The 23,948-nt window shown below is 42.6% G+C and overlaps 1 protein-coding gene across 3 annotated transcripts; it reads left to right on the top strand.

Annotated features, from left to right (window-relative positions):
- Positions 1-1,788: 1,788 nt before the first annotated feature.
- On the top strand, positions 1,789-23,948 carry LOC121709849 (carbohydrate-responsive element-binding protein). 3 transcript variants are annotated; one of them, XM_042093480.1, is made up of 17 exons: positions 1,789-2,246; positions 4,036-4,142; positions 4,523-4,605; positions 4,910-4,999; positions 6,275-6,316; positions 14,094-14,250; positions 16,786-16,866; positions 18,475-18,629; positions 19,359-20,061; positions 20,287-20,369; positions 20,468-20,687; positions 20,944-21,056; positions 21,493-21,612; positions 21,734-21,861; positions 22,730-22,853; positions 23,115-23,244; positions 23,589-23,948. In XM_042093480.1, exons 1-17 carry the CDS (start codon positions 1,897-1,899, stop codon positions 23,711-23,713), a joined length of 2,811 nt encoding a protein of 936 aa, XP_041949414.1. In that variant the 5' UTR covers positions 1,789-1,896; the 3' UTR covers positions 23,714-23,948. The 3 variants fall into 3 exon arrangements, with proteins under 3 accessions (XP_041949414.1, XP_041949412.1, XP_041949413.1); XM_042093478.1 differs by having other exon boundaries at positions 1,791-2,246; positions 20,468-20,696; positions 23,589-23,947; XM_042093479.1 differs by having other exon boundaries at positions 1,792-2,246; positions 20,287-20,363; positions 20,468-20,696; positions 23,589-23,947.

Below are 23,948 nucleotides of genomic sequence, written 5' to 3'. Positions count from 1 at the left end.
ACTGGCCTTAGGAAGGCATGCACTTGGAGCCAGGTGGTTTGGTAATGGTCAACTGGTTTAAATAACAATAGGGAGTAAAAACAATGGTTGGTGTAGTTATACAGCCAAAGTGAAGGGAGTCATCTTGTTTTGTGCACAGGAAACATGAAATCACTTTCCATTCCATTACAAGATGAAAAACGGTAATTTTATTCTTACAAACACTCTACATAAGTATTGGATTCTAAAGTCCATAAGAATCGTGTTAATTTATACAAGCAGCAATCTGCTTCTGGTTTTATCATGTCTTAAAGAATGGAATGACTTATAATTGATTAATTGAATAAAACACTTCTCTAACAGGAAAATGACAATACCCATGATTCTCTTGAATTAACAGTTAATTCGTTTGAACGTGTGTGGACATCCATAATATAAACATGACCGGCCATTAGAAATGAATAGGTAAGAAAACCTGTCAGCGTATAGTATTGAGTCCAGGCACATACCTATTATACAGTATAATAATAGTTGTTTTACCTGTGGGAGGAGGGAAGAATAATCCTTGTTCCAAACTGAAATCCAGCCCTGAATTTGATGTTTTCCTCAATTTGGCCACTAGGGAGATGTGTCCACCTATTTACAGTGGAGTTTTCTATGGGACCACTGTTAAAAGTGCCACTGAGATGGGAAGAGCAGGTTGACAGAATTTGGTTTCTTTTCAGGGCGAAAGAAAGATATGGCACTATCATTTAAAAGGTAGGCTGTAGGCACACAGGCCTACTCTAAAAGACAACTATGCTCTTACAAAACTTGAACCCCATTGGAATTCTCCATGACATGCCCTGCTGCATAGTAGTGTATCTGGAGCGGAGGGTATGCTATCTAATGGAGAGGATTGTAGGCTATGTAAACTAGTCAGACTGCAGTTAGGTTATACAGTTGGTAACAAAAACAGTCCACCAATTTTAGAATAGGCCCAAATATCAGTCTATTATTATATTCAGCTGTTCCAACGACATATCAGCCACACAGATAGCCTACAGTGGGCCATGGGAGTCAACAGAACACGGCTACTTGTGTTCACAGTCAAATTGGACTGATTTACATTTTTTTTCTCTCTTTAAAAAATATTGTTCATTTTATTCTGACTACCACGAGGCTCCATGACTTTGTTAACACATGGCATCTGAACACACAAAACAAATGATAATTTTCCTAACAATTTGGGTGTTTTATTTAACTTTAGAATACTCGTGTGTATTCCCAGTCAAAAATGACTGGCCATTAGAAATGAATGGGTGAGAAAATGAGTCCATAAAACTGAGTCCAGGCACATACCTACTGATCAGAAGGACTGTGTCTGTGATTCTGTACATTCACACATACACACAAACACATCCTCACTCCCCATCTTTGCTTCTATGCCAGCCCCCACTAGAACCTTTCCCCAATAGTAGGCCTATCTTCCCCTTTAGTATGAGCTCAGGTCAATGAGGCCGGCAGGCCATAAATAGCGAATAGAAGTTCAAAACTAGTAATATCCAGTAGAACTTAATTTGATACAAAGGTTTATCACAACATTAGATGATAATATGTCTTACTATGGATTCATAATAAGTTAAAATGCAGTGGTCATTTTTGAACTCAAACTAGTAGGCCTAAACATGAAACGAATACAACAGGAGGGTTAAAATCTGACGATGGCCTAAATGTTTCAGTCTATCCTCAGAGAAAGCCTCCATGCAATAACACATCAGACCATTCGAGAACATGTTTGACAGTGTCATTGGTGGTAGTACTGTATATGGTCACACGAGGTCGTGTAAGCCTTAAGGTCCCGGCTGATCAATTGCTCAAGTACTTTTAACAGCTGAACGGGGAGGTGTGAGTATTCTAGTCTATCCCATAGTTGCAATGGCCAAAGTGGACAAAATGTCTCCGAAGTTTTCTGAGCACTCGAAGGAAAACCGGCTGCCTGATTCAGAATCGGATTCCGACCCTGAAGACGACCCCTTGGCAAATGTTGGAGTCGGACCGAACTTTGGGTCGGTTTTGCGTTCACAGGTTATTCATAGCGGACACTTCATGGTGTCCTCTCCCCACAGTGATGCCACTCTGCGCAGACGGAAAAGTGTCGTGACCGACTTCGGCACTGTAAACAAGACTGGGTTTCAAACTTACAAATTTGGTCCATTCAATTCTGGGAGCCTTAGCATCGACCCAACGCTCACACGTTTGTTTGAATGCATGACACTTGCATACAGGTAATTCACTGGTCTTTTTTCAAACAGCCTATTGCAAAGCATTGCAAGTATTTTTTTCACCAATCTGTCACGTATGATTTTAAACCTGGTAGACTTCAGTTCAGTTGTGGTTGCCTAAATAGCCTAGCCTACAGGATTCTTTTTTATTGTCACTGACTTGTGTCATAGCCTAGCCTACCTTGTGTAGCCTGCACAATTAATGTGTTCAAGGTTAGCATTGTTTAAAAAAAATACATGGAGAGATAGGCTATTCACATTTCATACTGATTTATCTTTGGAAGTTGATGCTGTAATGTTGACTGACAAGTCACTAATATCAGCATGCAAATGCCTTAACATGTTCAAAGGGGGAAAGAATACACATAGGAAGTAATCTGGACTTTGGATAGAATTGGCACTGTAGCAGTCAGTTGAGGGTTACAATGTAACTGAGCCAGGATAAGAAAACACAGTTCCCAAAGGCCCCCTACCCTGTCTTAAGAGATTGCTCCATTTTGCAACGGATGACACTTTTTTTTGTAGTGTCTCCCCTCTATCCTATTTATGTTGTGTAACAGACATTGGTGTTGGTGTCTATGACTGGTTTCAATTCCATTCTCTCCAGCTGTTTTCCATGTTAAGTTGTATCATGCGATATACAAGATAAGTGCACTGTAAAATGGGCTTGCCGGGAACAGTAATATTTCAATATGGGTAGTTCAAGGCATTTATATTTATATTGACTGACAGGAATAGCTGTAATATAAAAAGTAATTGTATCTCATGGTACCTAGTGGATCTAATCTGTTGCCTTGTTTTTGAGTTAACTGGTCAGAAATTTCTCATATGCAGCTTGGTATTTCTACAAAGACTAAACCGACTTTACAGCAACCTGTATGCATATGTGTACAAAATGTCCATGTTTTTGTAGTTATGATGCCTCAGTTGTGCAGACAAAGTAAATGTAGCTGAGCTGACACATACAGATGTAGAAATAATAAATAATAAATGTTGGAGTGCGTTTGTAATGTAGGTATACGCAGACATCCATAAATGCATACATTCAGAAGATGCATTCATGAATGTTATCAATTCATGCATAAAGACATTTTGCTTGCAATCATTAGAGGTTTTAATCATTCTGACTGACCCATGATGAATAAACAAGCTCACCCAGGTCAATCAAGCGAGGGCTTCCTTTATTTAATCTACCTTGTAATGTGCTGCCTTTGCTCCTTTGGATGAGAACACAAGTGTTTTTCTCCCTTGTTTTTGCTCTTTAGGTATATACTGTAACCCCTGGAAAATGATTCACTTGGCCTCTTAGCAACCCAGGGAAGACATGTCTGTTTTGCCTCATGTTTGTTCAACATTTGACACTGTGAAAGCATGGTTAGCAGCATCAACATAAAAGAGTGGGGCTTTTAGTAGCCTGATTAATGGAGACCCAATCACTTAACTTAGCAGGATGTGACAAAGTGACTAATTCCAGGCCATAGTCAGTTCGAAGGCTGTTTGACCTAGACATGCCATGGGACATAGAAAAGAAAATAGATAATGATATGGTATCACTAGGTCTCTTGTTTTCTCACCTCAACAATGCATTCATCTGCTGTGCAGTTTGCTACATCTGGAGCTTTAAAATATATAAAAGTGGAGCTAAACTTTGGGATTTGTATGTTCACCCCTCACTGTTTTGCTGATTAACCCTGGCCACCTCTGGAACTTATACAGTATAAATGTGAACTTTGGCCCATTTTGTAATCACCAAGATATTTATTATGCAATTGTCTGTTCTTGTTTGTCTCAGTGGAAAGATTGTTTCTCCGAAATGGAAGTCTTTCAAAGGTCTTAGGTTGCTGTGGTGGGACAAGATTCGCCTGAACAACGGCATATGGAGGGCCTGGTTCATCCAGTGTGAGTGTGGGCCTAGTGACATGCTTCCTACACCAGGGGCTAACTCTCATGCCATACTGTAGCGTTGCCTGATAACCAACAAATGAAGCTTTGTCTCACAGAGACCGATACACGCTCTCCATAAAAACACAGTTGCAAATAAATATATAAGTTGCAATGATTGTGAAATGTCAAAAAGGAAACATCTGAAAAATCCACTTGTGAAGAATGGACTAATATGTCACATTAATCCTGTATTTTGTCCAGTTGTTGGTCTTTTTTTTTATTTGTAGTATTGTATTTGAGTATACTGCAAGACCTCTCTTCTCATGAGTTGATAAGATAAGAAGATAAGTTGAGAGGCATCAGGTCATGTTTTCATTTTGTTGATGCGTCTTTAGATGTGGAGAAAAGGAGGAACCCAGTATGTGGTTTTGTTACTCCACTGGAAGGACTGGAGGCTGACGCCCATCGCAAACCTGAGGTGAGCTCTGCCACTGAAAACAAAATGACATAACTACAGCGGTCCCTGTGACCCACTGTTGCATCACATACACTCCTGAACTAGAGGTCAAGCACTTTCCAGCAGAAATCACAGACATGATCTGTGACTGAAAGACAAACCAGATACCAACAAGCCAAACATATATAAATTGACCAATTTTTTTTTTCCTTAGACAAAAAGACAAAGGTTACTGGACACTCTGACCAACATTAAAGGGCCAATGCATGATGTATGTTTTCTGTTTTCACTGACACAACTGATCCATCTGTATTTGTGTTTGAAGGCAATTGTTTTGGAGGGAAACTACTGGAAACGTAGGATTGAAGTGGTCATCAAGGAGTACCACAAGTGGAGAATCTATTACAAGAAGAGGGTGAGCTCATCAACATATTTGACAGTTGACATTTACAGTGTGATATGTTTGGTTTTGATTTCTGATAAATGTCTTCAAAGCACATGCTTTAATGATTTAGATTAGATTAGATAAGATTAGATTCAACTTTATTGTTACTGTGCCGTATAAACACAGAGCCAATGAAATGCAGTTCATCTAGCCAGAAGTGCAAAAAAACATAGTTATTTAAAAAAAGAAAACTATGAAAAGAAAGTGCAGTTATATAGACTTAGAGTCCTACCACATGGCTGTGTTATACAGTATACAGTAAATTACTTAAATGGTGGGCAAGAGAGTGCTGACAATCTGTTGGGCAGTTTTCACCACCCGCTGGAGAGCTTTTTGGTGCACTGCAGACTGAGATGCAGTTTGTGAGAATGCTCTCAATGGTACAACGGTAAAGGTCCACAAAAATCCTGGAACCAAGGTGAACTTTCTTAAAACTCCACAGGAAGTCGAGGTGCTGGCGTGCCTTCTTGATAACGGTGGAGTAGTTTAGGGACCAAGTGAAATCATCGGAGATGTGAACCCCTAGGAATTTGAAGCTTGATACACACTCCACAACATTTCCGTTGATGTTTGGGGGGGTGGGGGGTGTACATGTGTGTACATACACCACGAGGCACCACAATCTCCTCTGATCAAGCTACCACCGTGGTGTCAAATGCAAACTTGATTATGGTGTTGGAGTCATTGACAGGAACATAGTCACGGGTAAATACTGAATAGGGAGTATAGAAGAGGGCTCAGTGCACAGCATTGTACCACACTGATGTTCTTGATTAAGAGTGGTGGAGAAGAGGTTGTCAAACTTACCAGACTGTGGTCTGTTAGTCAGGAGGATGACGCTGCAGAGTGATGTGCTGATACCAAGCTGGCTGAGTTTTGAGATCAGCTTGGAGGGATAATGGTATTGAATGCTAAGTAGAAGTCAATGAACAGCTTTCTGACATAAGAGTCCAGGTGGGTCAGGGCAGTGTGGAATGCAGTAGAGATGGCGTCCTCTATTGACCTATTAGTGTGGTCAGGGATGGGTATTATTTATGATGCATGTATTTAAAATACGTATTTCAAGAGAAATAGAAGGGAACAGGCAGGCAGGATTTCAGGTGTGAGAGAGCATTTTTCAATGATGGGAGTGAGTGGAATAGGGGAGAAGTCAGTAAGGAGTTAACTTTGATACATATATCATTTTCAACTCAGATACATTATGGCATCTTAGATTCATTTAGTCTAATTCTTTTTCTATTCCAGCTACAGAAAAACAAAGATGGGCTTCTGCCAATGCTTCCAAAGGTAAGGCATCCCCAGTGTAAACAACAGCACCCTTTTGCATGCCAACCAGTATGACCATCACGGACGGTGACCCAATGTGGCCCAGTTTTCCACTCAGGACCTGATTTGAGGTCAGAGGTCACTGCCTCTATCAGGTGTCTATGTGTGTCCTCCACGCTCCCCCACACTCCCATCTGGCCCGTGTGGGTTTAGTGGATTCAGCAGCCTGTCCTGACCACTTAAATCTCCCCCATGTCCAGATTAAAGCACCCCGCTGCAGCCCGTGTCCCCGCTGGCGTGTTTGCTTTTTGTAGGCTAGGAGTTCAGTTCATGTTTGCTGTGGTCCTCTGGGTTGTCTATTAATAGAATTCGCTCAGACTTTGCTTTTTTGTGCTCGCACGGTGACAGTGGCAGTTTACAAATGATAAACATTTTTGCGTCACAACGTCCACTACCTTGGTGTCAGTCATGTTATCCCCTCACTGACAGCAGCCCTCCTCCCTGTGCAGCGCTGCCTCGGCTTAATGTCACGCTAATCAAATGTGACCCACTTCTGACTCACCTGCTTTGTGCGTCCAGCATACAGTCTTTCTGTATTTCTGTGTGAATGTTAATGACTTTCAAGCAGATTTTCAGCTTAGGTGCATGTGTGTGTGTATGTGTGTGTGTGTGTGTGTGTTCGTGTGTGTGTGTGTGTGTGTTCCTTCATAATGGTTGTGTGAGAGAGTGTTCCGGGGGAACTCTTTATTGAATGACGTATGTGCAGGCTGCCAGTCACACTGACTCTACATGTGCATCCTTCTCCCATTCAGTCTGAATGAGAAGCCCCTTCTGGACCCCTCTGAGGGTCAGCATGTGTCCTACAATGTCCAAACTCACTGACAAATACACACCTGGCACCATGACCTCAGCAAAGGTTATCTGGTCAGGGAGTTCAGAGCTCATATTTTCGCTGACACACTGTGCAAAGCAAAAAAGGAAAATACAATTATTGAACTACAGTACATATAATTATTTCACTCTGAAATACTGTATGTATCCAGTCAATTCATCTTGCTTATGTGTCATTATGTAGCAAAAGGAGCAGTAATGAGCAGTAATAGCCCTAATGTGGCGTTGGCTTACCCGCTTTATTGGAACAGAGCTCTGTGAAGAGGGCAACCAAGGTGGGAAGATGATCACCTCTAATAGAGCACACACTAATGGCGCAACGGCAACCTCTGATGCTTGCCTCTCATAACAACCCCCCCATTTGATTTTGACCCCATTCTGACTCTGAAACAAGGCGTGAAAATCAGCTCTTCATTTTGCACAAGCAGTTAAAAAGCCCTCTCTTTGTCCACTACTACTCTGTGCCGCATTATAGTCAGGGGGCCAATTCTGAAAAGGGCTACTGTTAAGACTTTTGCGGACATGTTTTGGTACAAGCTGTCACCATATGTTTTCAGTTTCAAGTGATGGTAAGTTTGATACCATAGATTTAATAGCGACCCATTCAGGCCAATAATAGAGACAGCATGACTTCACCTAAAGATCCATCAGCTGCTCTAACTAGACAAGGAAATAGTTAGGGTTTAAGTAGCAGATAGCTACTGACGCAGCCATGCAGAACAGTGAAACACTGCAAAGTCATAATATTCCTGCTTATCTCTAAATACATAGTCACACACAGATATACACAGGGACAGTAAAGATATCATACAGTCATTACATAGAATCATACTTTTAGTATCAAAGTGACCCACTAATGAGAAATGCAGAACATTAAACCACATATTGGAATATTGGGCATAATGGATATGCATAGTGGAATATTCCACTTTCTCTTAGAAGACACCCATATATTAGGGTTGTTGTCAAGCTGATTTGTTGTGTGTGACTTGTACAAGCAATTTTAGGTTTTCTGCTCAACACGACATGCCAACATATCTCCATAACCACAAGGACCATATACATAAAAAAGGTATCAAATAAAAGTTAACATGCATGGGCTGTCTGCAGATGTGTCAGAATCAACATTTATTGTACAGTGTAAGAGACAACAGAACTAGAACATGAAAAAAACATTCTCTGCCTAAAGAGAACCAGTTTTCAAAATGAATATCAGCTTATCTCAAAACCTCTATCAATCAGTACCCCTATCTATGGGAATGAGTCAAGCCAAGTTTAAAGCTTGTAGGGAGAGACAGTGCAATGCTGCACAAGTTATAATACTTTAATGTCAAGGCAGAAATGTAGAACTGTAGATGATGGTCTATGGTGCTATAGAGGTACTGCTCTCTCACTTCTTTAGGGTTACACTCTTAAAACGATTGTGTTGTCCCTATCTAGACACAGAGATGTGTTAAAAAACAATGCAAGTTTCGTTGTTTTCAACGCAAGTTGTGTTATTTTCAACACATATTGTGTAACAAATAAAAAAGGAAACAACACAAACTGTGTTGTCCCTATCTAGACACAGAGATGTGTTAAAAACAACGCAAGTTGTGTTGTTTTCAACACATTCCTTTTAAGAGTGTAGGGATTAGTAACTAGTTAGTAGTAATAACTATGTAATAGTCATATGGCAAAGGTATGTTTTTCCCCATCCAAGCAGTGGCACTCAGGTAGGCAGAAGTCCTGGTCAGGGACACAAAAGAAGAGTTTACTAGTCAAACTGCGTGCGAAATTTGATCTTAAAATAGCTTAGAATATCGCAATTTTCTCGCAATGCCAATGTGTTATAGCCTACATAATTCATGCTGCGCCTACAGTACTGTCACAGGTCGCCCAGCAGGGCCTATTTTCCTGTTGCTAACATGAATGAAACCCCCTAGGCTACTGCGCTATCTACCTACATTGTGTAGGCTACATAGTGTAAACAACAGAAGAGCATTGTCAAGACCTTGTGACTGTTACTCTGCAGAACCAAACTCTTGCAATACTGCCGAGACATATGCCCACCAATGAATACCCCATGATATAGTGGAAGGCCAACAAGAAGAAATACATGTATCCTCACCTGGCAAAGTTAGCAATCTCCTACTTGAGTGTGCCTGCGACTTCTGTGCCATCCGAGCGGGTGTTCTCTGCAGCTAGACTACCGGTAATAGGTTGTGCTCACGTCTCCTCCCTGAACATGCTGACATGCTTATTTCTTTTTTTTTTAACAAGAATATGACATGCCTAACTGTAAGGCTATGAATAGTTACACTGATCTAAACTAATCCACATTGGCTTTCACTTTCCGAAACAGGGCACAGCGAACATCATGGATTGAAGTACTTTGTGCTTCATCCTCCACAGCTTTGGTTAGCCAGTGGTAAAGTAGGAGTAGGAGTAGGAGTTCTTTCCAGAGTTTGGGACCAATGACTGCAAAGGCACGATCCCCCCTACTCTTTAATCTTGAGGAAGGAGTGGCTAACAATAGTGGTTGGTCAGATGACCTCGTTGATCTCATGGGTGTGTGTGGATGTAGGAGATCTGCTATGTAGGGAGGAGCCAGTCCTTTCAGAGATTTAAAAACAAATAACAGCATTTTAAAATGTATCCTAAAGCACACAATGAAGCCAATGAAGAGCCTTAAGAACTGGAGTGATGTGCTGTCGTCTGTGTGTTCTGGTCAGGAAGCGTGCCGCAGTGTTCTGAACTAGTTGAAGTCTTGACAAGGAGGAGCAACTAAGACCAGTGTAGAGTGCATTGCAATAGTCAAGGCGGGATGTAATAAAAGCATGTGTGGCAGTCTCAAGGTGACCAGTGATAAAAAAGGTTTGACCCTTGATAAGAGTTTGAGATGGAAAAAACTGCATCTGACTACATTACTTATTTGTTTCTCCAGTTTGAAGTCAGAGTCAAAAATCACACCTAGGTTTCTTACAGAGTCTTTATCAAAAGGACGCAGAGGGGCCAAGTCCAGACTATTTTTACAGGCCTTACTGGGTTTACATAGTAAAACGTCAGCTTTTTTTTAATTTAAATTTATTAAGTTTAAGGACATCCATGCTTTAATGTCCTCAAGGCAGTCTAAGAGCTTTGTACTGTAACTGACTGGGAGTTTTTGAGATTGAGTGGAATGTATATCTGGGTATCATCTGCATAGCAGTGGAAAGAGATGTTATATTTTCTTAGAATGGAACCCAGTGGCAGAAGGTAAAGGGAAAAGAGGATAGGGCCAAGGACTGACCCCTGAGGGACCTCATAGGGGAGGGGTGCTGAGGAGGAGGTGTATTCTCCAATGCTGACAGAGAAACTTCTGTCAGTGAGGTAGGACTTAAATCACTCAAGAGCTGGTCCCTTGATACCAACCTGATGTTCAAGGCGATGTAGAAGAATGTTATGATCTACAGTATCAAATGCTGCTGTAAGAAGAACCAGGATCACACAGTCACCATTATCAGTAATTTGAAGCATGTCATTAAAAACTTTAACAAGTGGTGCCTCAGTACTATGACGAGCTTTAAAACCAGATTGAAAAGGCTCTAGGAGATTATTTGTATCCAGGTAAGACTGAAGCTGGTAAAGTAGGCCTACAATTTTCTCCAATAATACCAGCACCGCAGTCACACTATCAGGAGAAATTCTTTGGTCACCTCTATTAAAGGTTGTATCAGTGATTGCAGGCCCCAAAAGGCCCAAACATAAATGATCCCATGTCATAACGGGGAGGTTTTATGTGAGGTATACTGTTTTTGTATTGCCTGAGTGTGCGTGTGGTGTGAGAGCAAGAGTGAGTGATGACGTATGGGGGTGTTGTGGGGGTAGTTGCTAGGTGATGAAAAACTTCATCTTGTATGTTACGACTGTGTTCAATGAAGCGCCGGAGTTGTGGTATTGAGAAGCATCTTGGAATGGACATTACTTTAATTGTTGTTGATTTCTGAGATCTGCACACAACAATGTTGCCAACCGCTCAAAGGCAAAATAAAGTGTTCCAACCAATAACCGACGAGATGCGCATTCAGCAGAGTTTCAGTTGCACTGGAGGGAGAGGGAGGGAGTAGTGAGCTAGCTCTCTGTTTTGCTTGAACGTCAACAGAAGCGACGTTACCCTGCCATCGCTGATACAACCTTTAACGATTTACGGCTCCCATTGACTTCAACACATGTAAACAATGGTGGAGCCGTAAATCGTTAATAGAGTTTTGTTCACTGTTGACACCTGCTGTGATCATCTTCTCTGGATCTTCTGCCTGATGCCAACTCACAGCTGTGCTGACACAACAGTGCCCCTTGTGGTGTGATACTCTTGTGGTATTTATTGATGATTATTTTTTAATGATCATGCTTGCATATAAGTTGGATCATATTGCACATTTGCCGAAAATTACAGTAGGTAACATGGAAGAAAATCGAAGCATTTTGGGGGGAAAATCCGCTTTTACCACTTTTAAGAATATAGTGTTAAAATGGACAAAAAAAACACATTTTCTGACAACCTGGCCTGAACACATGTTGAGGGGTTAAATATTTATACTGGATATGTTGTATGCTTGTACCAAAAAGTGTCCGACAAAGTTTTAATATCAGTTTTGGCTTTCTGACTATTACCTATTTTTATAATGAAATAATTGGATAGAATTCACTATTCACTATAGTCACGCCAGTCATAATGCTGGTCTGCTTTCTTTTTTGCACAAATATAGTTAAATGATATGAAGAAGTTATATTGTACAATTATGAAAAGTAGAACTGTTGTTGGAATTGAATCTGCTGGTTGGTCTGGAAAGGAGGAGTTTACTGGAATTGAAGTAACGTAAGGAGGATTTGTCATGTCTTGTAGACTGGGAATGTACAGTTTGGTATACTGAAAACGTATTATTGGTCCTCATTCACAAGATTTTTCTTAAGTTTGTTCTTGAGTAGTGTCCTTTTCAGGTTTATGGTGTGTTCTTAAGATGCAGAATTGTTTGCACTTTTGTTCTCATAATGATGAATCCCATTGTCCATTGATGACAAACTGAAAGTGCGTGCCAAGTTGTTAGTAAACACACGACCACCCCACTTGAGGGCATGAGACTGCATGTAATATGTGCTGATCTGCTATATGTTATATGTAATGCTGTCATATGTTATATCAAGGGGACATATCAAGGGTTATATCAAGGCCATGGACAAACAAGTCGAGAGAGAAATCCCAAATTTAAAGGAGCTGGTCAAAAGGAATTGCTCTTAAATATGTCTTTGTAGGTCTTAATTGATAGCACTCATTTAACACTATTTCTGCTAGTGGTCTTTTTAAATATTTGGGTAACACAGATTGCAGTTCTTTCTCTCAGCAATACAGATATATCACAACATAATACAACTACACACAATATCAATGTGGAACTGATAAACTGATACAATCTTTGATATAAATGTACTCTGGGAATTGTTGCTGTTATGGGTGTGAAATCAGTCTCAAACTTCATTCATAATGGTGAAGTTCCCCTTGATATAACATATGACAGCATTACATATAACATATAGCAGATCAGCACATATTACATGCGTGTTCTTGGGTTTCCATATCAGACACACTGTAGTTAATGCAAAATACATATTATTTGAGCGTGATTTGCACCACAGGTGCATAGGTGCTATGTCTCTGTCTGCCTGATGGGGGCAGTAAGGCTTCCTGTCAGTCCACACGTGAGGGAGTGCTGAACCAGGTCAGGGACAAAAGGCTGCCACTTTCATTAAAATGGAGAATCAGAAAATACAGAGTAAAAATAAATGAAAGTATAATGGGATGAGGGGTTCCTGCAGTTCACACTTTTATGTTAAATTACATTCATTAAGCCCACACACACTGACACACATGTATATGCACAGAAGCACACACACACACACACACACACACACACACACACACACACACACACACTTTCACTGCAGCAACCACCCATTCAGTTTTTTTTCCATCTGAGAAAGCCCACAAACCCAAAGCGAGCAGCTCGAGAGAAATAAAGGAAGGAGGAATGGCGTTGGCGGAGACACAGTCGTAAGCACTTCCGCCCCAATCTGGGGATCCCTATATATATGGGCCCTGCTCTGGCCATCACTCTTCACCATTAGTTGGGAAGGATAAGACACGGTCATCTCACAAGTCGGAGATAAAGCTATTTTTTACAGAATTGTGAGTATGTGTCTTATTCAAAATCCTCTCAGATATTTGTGGAAGGATTTCATTCCTTTCTCGCACAGTTGGATTAATGGCTATTAATGCTATTTTATATACCTGTGTAGCTAAAGGATCAATGTGCTACTGCATCGAGCATTTGCATTCGACAGTTGCCTCCTAGTATGTAGTGTTTACATTCTGAGGACACGCTTTGGGTTATCTTGGTAAAGGTTTTAGGGTTTTGCAAACTCCATCAAACTGGCTCTGTTGGATGTGTACCTGTGTTGGTCAAGCCGGTCCCTAGTGAGTATCTGGGCCCTCATGTGGATGACTGTTAGAATGGTACCCATTTCTGCTGTTGACTTTCTCTGTTGTCGCCTCTGGATCATTGATAAACAGTGAGACCCTCACTGAGGAGTTGTTTGCAGCAAGTAGCAGTCATGGTGCTGATGAAAATAAGATTTACTCTACTCTAGATCTGCTCTATTTTCTTATGGACAACTTTATTGGCTTTTATTGTGTTATTAACTTGTGATTATGATAGCGTGTACACTTATATGTATGTAAGTGATGATAGGCTGTATTAAGCGCTATCAAGCTGGGTGTGCTGCTCTCATTTGAGGAACTGAAAGAATGTCTCAATTGTTTAGTCTACTCCCTCATCCATTCTTGTGTGGTCATCCCTTTTGAGCATCCTTCCCTCGCTGTTTCCTCCAGGGACCGATTGGCCGGGCAGGTCTGGAGAAATGGTCCAATCAGATGTACCAGGAGCCTGACCCGCTGGAGGAGCTGGAATGCTTCCTGTCGGACATCTCGGACACGCTGTTCACCATGACCCAGAAGCCCAGCTCCTGGGGAGACGAGCGCCACAGTGGTGAGTGCGGGACCCCAGGGGCCGCCCCGGGGGGCCTTTTGCTCTGGGTAGCCTGACTGGACTGGACTGGACCATGTTCCGTGTCTTTATAGACTCTTTCAGCTGCATAAACAAACATGTGGGTTTCTAAGGCATATCCGGTGGCACAGAAAGCAACATTGAGCTAATGGTTAAAGAAAAGTTTTAAAGTCATTTTGTAGAGCATTACGCTAAATCTAAGGGCTCTAATATGGCGATCGAAAGAGTGGCGCAAAGTGTGTTGTTATCACGATGCAAAGCTTATTCCTATTATACACTCAAGTTTTTCGCCATGCGCATCTCTTTTATTGAACAATGCGCTCAGGGTTGTGGCAATTAACGACCTAAGGTGTGGTCTGGTGCTTGATCTAAAAATCACTATCGAACACTATCTAAAAAGCATTGCGCCACTGACCAAGAAAAACCTGGTCTATAGCGAAAGGCGCATATAGAGCACAGTTGAAGACGCACTGTCACGAGATGTAAGCAGCAACTTCTTAAATGTCATTAGGTTTTTTATTCAGTCATTCGAACATTATTGGGGTAAGTGTTGCTTTTTTCAGGCTATGTTTTCGATGGTAACCCATTGTCAGTCAATAGTGAAAGTAATTAACTGTGTATAACTGTTTTGTCGTTGACTGTGACACCACAGTGAAGTTAGTTTCACTTTACTTTCAGATGAGTTCAAATAATAGACAAGTGCAGATGCGTGTAGGCTATACTCTGCTAGGTTTTAGTAAAGCATGGTTTAGTGGAATACCTGTTCCATACGGTCTCGCGTTTAAGAAGTATAAGACCAACTTTTATGCGCTAGGCGCCGACCAGGCTTGGAATTTCACCATTTTAGGGGCAAGGCCACTTTCAGTTGGGCCTTCAGTTGGGCATATTTGGTGGGGGGCACAAAGGCCACATGTCAGGGCACCAAGGCCAAAGTTAACTATACAGTAGTAGGCTATAAAAATGCTCAAAATTGTATTTAGCCTATTCACAGCAGTAGACCTGCATCACTGTATGAATCATTACAAAAACATGAAACATGACATATAACATAGAACTGAAATCATCTGATCATCTAATATTTACAGATATCTAGGCAATATTTAACATTTATTTTATATTTGGCCTGTTATGAAATCATGTATTGAACAATTTAAGCACAGCTCAGCTTTAAGAAACTCAAATAGCCTAGATGCATGCTTAGCATTTTGTGATCATTATGGCTACTTTAACAAACTCTTAGTCAGCTGTATATCCTCTGATTTTAATATTTACCAACATCTAGGCGATATTTGGTACATTCATTTTGTATTTGGCCTGTTATGAAATCAGGTAGAAAAATGTAAACACTGTACAGGGGACTTTAATACTTCGCGTTTGGTAAGGTCTGCTGTTTATTTTGATATATGGTTTGCCATGTTTTGAACGAAGGCTTCGTGAAGTATTCCACCGAGATGAATGGGTAGGGAGCAGAACCTAGAATTTATGATTCAATTTAACCATAGTATTTATTTGTGTCGCAAACCGTTCACCAAACGGCTAACATTGTTTAAAAGCTGAGAAAAAACTCTTTCATGTGATATAATACTTGTGATGTCTGTATGATGAGTAGGCTACTTCGGGAGTAGTTCAACTGAGAAGAATGGGTGAATCTGGACGCACTTTCTTTCTTGCCATGCGCTGTCACTTTCTCCACTGCGTAAAAGACTACATTAATTTGCGCTGTGAATGCTAAGATTATTCTGTCAGGCCATAGGCTAATAAAATAGGCTATTAGTCGGACGCAAACCAGAATATTGAAAGAAGGGGGCACCAAGGCCACAGTGGCCTGTAAACCTCTGAATTCCAAAGGGGCATCACGGCCAACGCAAGGGGCAACGTGGCCGCCGTGAAATTCCTACCCTGGAGCCAACGCTTGATAACAAAACCACCCCCAATGTGGACTGTTTAAGCTATTCGCCAGTGACCATGTGTTTTAGATCGCCAAAATATTGCCCTAATTCATTTTCATTTCAAAGTATTTCCATTAGTTTTTAATGTTTCAACCGGAAAACGTCTAGGAAAAGATTGAAAAGGTTTATATTCTCCATCATATTTCTTTTTTTGTTATCTGACTTAGGCCCTTGTCCCTGTGGTTCACTGTGAGCAGTGGTGGACTCAAATCTTCTGATATCAGAGGAGGACACTAGAAAGTCTGCTTGTGTAGTGGTCTGATTAAGTTGAATGGGTTAAGTGTTATCCACATCTTGCTAGTTTTTGTGTCATCTGAGCTAGGAGGGACACATCATGACAAATAAGGAACATGATGAATGAATACTTGAAGAGACACACACTCAGTCTCCACACCCTAACACACACACATGCACAACACCACAAATTTAGCTGATTTAGGCAAATATGAAGCTTTAACAGAGAGTATTGGACACATGTGCACACACACACACACACACACACACACACACACACAGAGAGAGAGCGATAACACTGTGGTTTTTGCCATGTCCCTTGCATTCTCCTTAGCCTACACCAGTAATGCAGACATGATCCAGCCTGGCCTCACGCCTCTGCAGCCCAGCCTGGACGACTTCATGGATATTCCAGGTAGGTCCACCCAGCACTAGGGCTGTTAACTGCAACATCATTGATCTCCGCAAAATGTGAATCTCAGTTGCAGTTAATGCTCAGTCTTCCTTTTGAAAAATAGTAACCTGGTCACCATATGAGTTATCGTTGAGACATTTTTTTGAGTCACTCACAGTGCTATATATTATGTATTTCTGAAAACTTAGACTGTAATATTTGTGCTTTTTACTGTAGTTATCCTGGCATTTATGGCAGGTGACAAGGCACCTCCCACAAACAACTGCTAGTGCTTTGATTCAGTGGTGATTTCAGAGCAAATACATGTCTGGAATGAATTAAAAGTGAAAGTGCTTTATTTATGGCATATTAAGTGTGTGTGTGTGTGTATGTGTGTGTATTTGTGTGTGTGTGTACGGTGTGTGTGTGTGTGTGTGTGTGTGTGCAGCACCGTGTGCGGGTGAATCAGAGGTCGGTTAGTGGGTTGGGTGGTGTGTGGTGTAAAAGTGGAAGTGTGGGGGTGGGAGGGGATGTGGTGAAGTGCTGCATGTGCTGCTTCCGCATCCAGAGAGGGAGACACCCCCCCCACCCCCCACACTCACACACACAAACAGAGGGAAACCCTGGAGGATCACCACAGGGTCACCGGCATTCACTCACACTGAGGTTGCGAAATCACTCAGAGTTTACTTGGTCATCAGAAGTCATTGGGTCCGCCTGCCCTGTATGTCTTCTCATATGTATCCAATGTAAATATAATAGTCCATAAAGGTATAGACCACATGCAGCAGCCATAGAGGTTCTTAATTGTTGGGTTATACAACTGTTATAAAAAATCACCCTAAGGTTTTGAAAACATTTGGACCTTCACTAGTTAGTACTACAGTAATGGTAATAAATATATTTCTAACTTCCTGAAAAAGTGTAAATAAGTATATATAATCTGAGGGGCTAGTGTGAATGACAGTGTGATTCCTCACATGATCACTGCACACTTGTGCCATCAAAATGAGTTGAAGTGATACCAAAACTAGTCACCCATAAAAACATACCTCAAAACGAGCAAATTGTTCCATAATGCATACTGGCTTTAAGTACAAAGTTAGTGGAACTGCTGAACAGGGGGAAAAGGTTCCTCTTTTTCACCTTCTCCTCTTTTTTTAACTTTGTTGGGAACAAGCAATTTTGTATGCTGTATGTATGTTGATTGGAGTCCATTGTTTCTTATTGAAGTTTATGCAATGAATGTCCCCTACTTTTAACCTCATTTCCCTTCAAAGGGACTCAGTGCTGTAGGCAGTCAGTTGTGTTCTGTGTGAAGGGAAAATGCACAACTCATCCATATTTGTATTGGCAGAATGATGCAATATGAGTACTGATTTCTCTCTGCATTTTCTTGCCCCTTCACAGCTTTAAGCAGTAAAATCAAGCGCCTTTCGAGATGTGAAAGAACATACACAAGGGAAAATACAAAATCAAGTTATTGTTGTTCTTTTGTAGTTGTAGTTGTTGTTGTTGTTGTTGTTGTTAAGGATGCTAGGGATCGCTCTACTTCATTGTTGCTGGTTAGTGGGAGTGGATGAAAGTGTACTTCAGTCTTTCTGGCGTCCGTTCCATCTCCCCCCACAGACATCTTCACCAGCTACCGGGGGCAGGCTCTGGACCAGGCCAGCTATGCTGACTGTAGCTATTTTGAAAGCTCTGCTGGCGGGTCGTTCCCCAGCTCCGGCACCCCCACTGTGAGCACCTCGCTGCTGCACACAGACCCCACGCAGCTTTCCCAGGTGAGATACAGCAGCACTGCAGGAGGCTAACGCCAGGCCAGCCAGTGACTGTTTCACACACGACATGGACATTGTTATCACCTTTCATGAAGCTGAACGAATAAACCAATGTACAGTATGTAATATAACTTCAAAATATACGCACAAAATAATTCCCTGTTTGAAATATCGATGTAGTATGTCAGATATCATTTGGAAAAGCAATTATTTTGTTTGCTATTTTTGAATGCATCTGTAGTGGTGGTCAAATAGCCAAATGTAAGGATTGTTGGATATATATGTTGAAATAAAGATTTTTGGCTTGATATTTGTAGCATCTGGGAAATCATTCCTCAACACATTTTTCAAAGTCTAGTTGTTTTCAGTTTGCTTGGACTCAAGCAGTTTGCTTTTCAGTTTGTGTCTTTCATTGGGCACTGGTCTACAGAGAGAAATAGAAAATAATGTTTTCTCCTCAGGCAACATCTCATTGGAGTTGAAGGACAATGTGCAGAACATTGTAAAGCAACTGTTAAATAAATATAGAGATGGTGTTTACCCTGCATGGGTAAATTGCACAGGGGACAAATGTCCTACAAGAAGAATAAAGTTTAACTTAACTTACATTATATAAATGTTTACATGAAAGATACATCAGCATTAATGTTATTTTATTTTTGTTTCATAGATACATTTGTTTTGCAATCATAATTAATTATTCCCTTGTCATCTGTGTGCATTTCCCTCCAGCCTAGTCTTTCAGCTGATCGACTATCCACACCTTCATCATCTGACACCATTCCGGGCTCCCACTACCACAGACAGCCTCTTACCCCTGACATGACATTTGACCCAGCTGCTTTGGGTTGCGACCCCAAGTTCAAAGGTCACACAGACTATGGCCCCCAGAATGAGTGTGGCACCACTAGCCTCATCCCCTCTTATGCTTACATCACTCCTGCCATCACCATGGCGTCCTCCACCGTCGCTCAAGTGCCCAACATCATCACCCACGAGAGTCCCTACCTCTACCCAGGGCCCTGCCACAAATACAGCAGCGGTGGCGGTGGTGGCACTGTGTCCACCTCCACCGTTATCACCCACACCGGCTCCACCATCAGCCTGCCGGGACAGGATCCCCGCTTCCACGACTGCCCTGGCCTGACCGGCAGCAGCAGTAGCAGCGGCGGCGGTGGCAGTGGCTATCTCCCCGCTGCCTGTGCCCTCCAGGGCTACCCGCCGGCCCATCCGCCCTCGCTGCCCACCCTGCCCTGCCCCAGCCTGTCCCACTTCTTCTCGATGCCCCAGCAGCCCTCGGTGCCCACCAACCGGGGCAAGCACAAGCGCAAGTCGGAGGGTCCCCCCCGCGGGGCCGGCTCTGGCGCTCCCATTCCGACTCTGCCGCAGCAGACCAGCTGCCTGGCCAAGCTGCTCTCTGCAAGCACTCAAGAGCGTGAGTGGACCTCGCTGGGTTGACCTTTACTGTTTAGATTATATTGTCTCTGTGCATGACATGCATACATAAATAATAAATCAACTGGCTTTGTCTTATATAGTTTCCGTCTTGGTTAAAATGTTATCCCATGTTGGCTAAATGTTATCATTGTATGGCACAATTACAGATAATGTAAAGGTGAGAAGAATAATAAGAAATAATCCTGCTTTTGTTTTCCTCTAGGGAAGCCTGCATTGTCATTTGATGCACCTGTCCACGGTCCAAAAGGCCCCAGGGCCCAGTCTCCTATTTCACTGCCTGTAAGGGTAATGGACGTTTGAACATTTGTAGCTTTTCTTAGGAGGAGAACATCTTTTCATATTCATATTTCTGTAACTTTTTTTCTTTATTTGGTTTTGAGCAGGCTGGCAGCAGTATGGCCACTGGTCGAGGCGCTCCACAGATGCAGATGAGCGGCCACTGGTCCTCCTCTGGGCCGTCCCTCTCCCTCTGCCACCAGGGGGCGCCGGCCGGAGCCTCCCAGGGGTCCGCCGTGTCCGCTCTCCTCACCCAGGGGCCCGGGCTCCTCACCCCCAAGACAGAGAAGCTCTCGCCCGTTAAGATCTGTGGCACAGAAGGCAGAGGTATAACAGGTACAGCACATGACTTAATAAAACATGTATTTGAATAAAGCAGTATATTGTAAACAACAACAATACATTGCATTTATATAGTGCTTTTCAAGGAGGAGGAACCTCACTTACCACCACTGCAGTGTCTGAATGGAAATATTCCACACCACATGCTCTGCCGTTTCTTGGTTGCAGTAGACACTTCAGTCAGGGTGGTCAGGGCGATCAAGGGTAGCTTGTGATGTGCTGCCTGTTCTGTGTGTGTTAGTGAGTTTTCCTGGGAGCTCAGGCCAGACATCTCCCACACACCCGCTAGAGAAGGGCTCCAACCCAGGGTCCCCACACTCCGTACCAGGCCACGCTAAGACAGAGCCCAACAGGGTAACCCCACCTTACCTGCTCTACCCTTCCTCTTTACCTGCTTTATTGATTTATGAGTTTATGAGTTGATTTAGGCAAGGATCACATCAGCAAGCGGCAGTGGCAAACGTAACACAATGCTCAGACCATAATAAGTTCTATGTCATTTCTATGGTAACACAAACGGTTCGCCTTAACTGACAATTGACAATTGCGCTTTGAAAGTAGAACCAAGTTCAACGCTCAGCTTCTTCAACACTAGCGTTACGCCAGCATTGCCACCGTTCCACTGCCGAACCATAGAGAACAATAGGAACCTGCCGCTTGCCGCTGGCTAATGTGATCCCTGCCTTAAAGTGACTTGACTTTTTTCTTTCTTAACTAAAGTGCCTTTTCATATGTTATCCTGTAGCTAATATACCTATTTATATGTGACTGATGGTAAAATGTTTTATAGACTGAAACCAGAAGGATAACTCACATCTCTGCCGAGCAGAAAAGGCGATTTAACATCAAGCTGGGCTTTGACACATTAAACAGCGTTGTTACGAGCCTGAGCTCTCAACCCAGTATAAAGGTATGAGTGATGTCACATTCAGCTTTTAATATCATGGCTGTCACTAGTGCTGTAGTGGCATGAAGAGCTGATATTAGAGAAGCGAAGGGGCCTAACGACGTCGGTGTATCTCTGTTTTCAGATCAGCAAGGCCACCACGCTGCAGAAGACGGCCGACTACGTCAGTAAGATGCAGCAGGAGCGAGCGCAGCTGCACGAGGAAGCCCACCGGCTCAGGGAAGAGATCATGGGGCTCAACAACGCCATCAGGTCAGAGACATGTCTGTCTGTCTGCCTGTCTGTCTGTCTCTCTCTCACAGTCTCTTTCAGGGAGATCATGGGGCTCAACAACACCATCAGGTCAGAGACATGTCTGTCTGTCTGTCTCTCTCACTCTCTTTCTGGGAGGAGATCATGGGGCTTATAACTCTGATATCAGGTCAGGGATGTCTGCCTGTCTCTCTCTCTGTCTCTCTCTGTCTCTCTCTCTGTGTCTCTGGGAGGACATGGAGCTCAACTCTGTCATCAGAGGAGAGTCATTATCAAAGAGAGTGCACCTAACCAGCTGCAGGCTTGTCGACAGGTTTAGCACAGGTCAGAATTCCATTCGGTGAGATACTGGCAAAACAAGATCAATGAGTCAGGATAAAGTTGTCCGTTGGAGGCATCACCTGCCTGTGTTAAACAGCTCATCTTTTTATTGTGTTCTAATTTGAAATCCACTGACTTCTTAATGTGTTTCAATGTGATAAAATATTTCACTACGGGAACAACAGGAAATTCTTATATGCAGTATGCATATAACACTTTAGTACTTATTTCAGGGTGCACATTATTTCAGTTTGTACAATTTTTGCTGTTATGAGTTTATGTATTTGTGCCTGTCAGAATACAAACACTGTGTATAGGTGAGCATTGACGTGTACTGCAGTCCAGTGTGTGTGTGAATACAAAGGGCCTGCTGATGTGAATAGTCTCATGGTCTCATAGCCTACCTGCTCAAGGACTACGGAGGGAAATTAGCCATATTTGCTACAACCTGGCACAATGCATCTCTCCTAGTATTGTACAAGGTTAATGTTTTTGTGCACTGTCCCTGCTTAAATAAATAACACTGACCAATGTCTCCTCTGGGCAGTGTGTGTCAGCAGCAGCTCCCTGCCACCGGGGTGCCCATCACCCCCCAGCGCTTCGACCACATGAGGGAGAAGTTCCGCGAGTATGTCAGAGCACAGACGCTGCACAACTGGAAGTTCTGGATTGTATCCTTTTCTTTGCAGCACCATCACTAAAAGGATTATTCTCTCGTATGTATGTGTGTGTGTGTGTGTGTGTGTGTGTGTGTGTGTGTGTGTGTGTGTGTGTGTGTGTGTGTGTGTGTGTGTGTGTATGTGGATGCAATAGAAAAGGAAAGGAAAGAGAGTGAATGTGTGTGTGTGTGTGTGTGTGTGTGTGTGTGTGTGTGTGTGTATCTGTGACATTTTTCCTGGCTAGATGACATTTTCCTGAGCTCCCCACTGCAGTTCAGCATCATCATTGAGCCTCTGTTTGAGTCCTACAACAGCATAGTGTCCACTGCCAGTCTGGAGGAGCTGTGCCGCACCACCCTCTCCTGGCTGGACCAGCACTGCTCCCTGCCTGCACTCAGGCCCAGTGAGTACTGCACTAACTGACCCAAAGTCTGAATTAAGATCATCACCGCACACTGGTCTAATATCACAGACTACACAGAGTGTAGATCTGTAATATTATACATTTATTTATTTAGAGGGATAAACAATCTGTAATATAAAACCAGTGTGCGGTAATGATTTCTGTGTATTACCAGTACTTGGGATCCGAGAACGGCCAGTGCACAGGGATTTTGTCTCTTATTGGACCAGTTTCCCTTAATCTCAGGGTTAACAAACTCAGATGTTTAACTAAACCTGCTTTCTGGAAAACCCCTCCTTGTGTTTGATCTTTCTTTTTGTTTTTCTCTTTTTCTGATTGGTCAGCTGTCCTCAACTCACTCCGCCTTCTCAGCACCTCCACGTCCATTCTGACAGACCCCGGCCTCGTGCCCGACCAGGCCAATCAGGCCGTCTGTCAGGCTCATCCCTCCCACAGCTACACACACTGACCACTGACCACCTGGAAACACTTTCAGAGCCAAGGAAATCGCACAGTGCCAAAACATTCCCTAAAGACATGGAAGCCAAGTGAGGCTCATGAGCTACATATTTGCTGGCGGTCACATTTGACTTAGTTTTTTTTTCATGAGTGCCTCTCTGTCTGTCTGTCTGTCTGTCTGTCTGTTTGTCTGTCTGCCTGTCTGTTTGTCTGTCTCTCTGTCTGTCTGTCTCTCTCTCTCTTGT

The sequence above is a fragment of the Alosa sapidissima genome, chromosome 5 (genome assembly GCF_018492685.1).
Source record: "Alosa sapidissima isolate fAloSap1 chromosome 5, fAloSap1.pri, whole genome shotgun sequence".
Classification (NCBI taxonomy): Eukaryota; Metazoa; Chordata; class Actinopteri; order Clupeiformes; family Clupeidae; genus Alosa; species Alosa sapidissima.
This window is presented reverse-complemented; position numbering and strand designations above follow the sequence as displayed.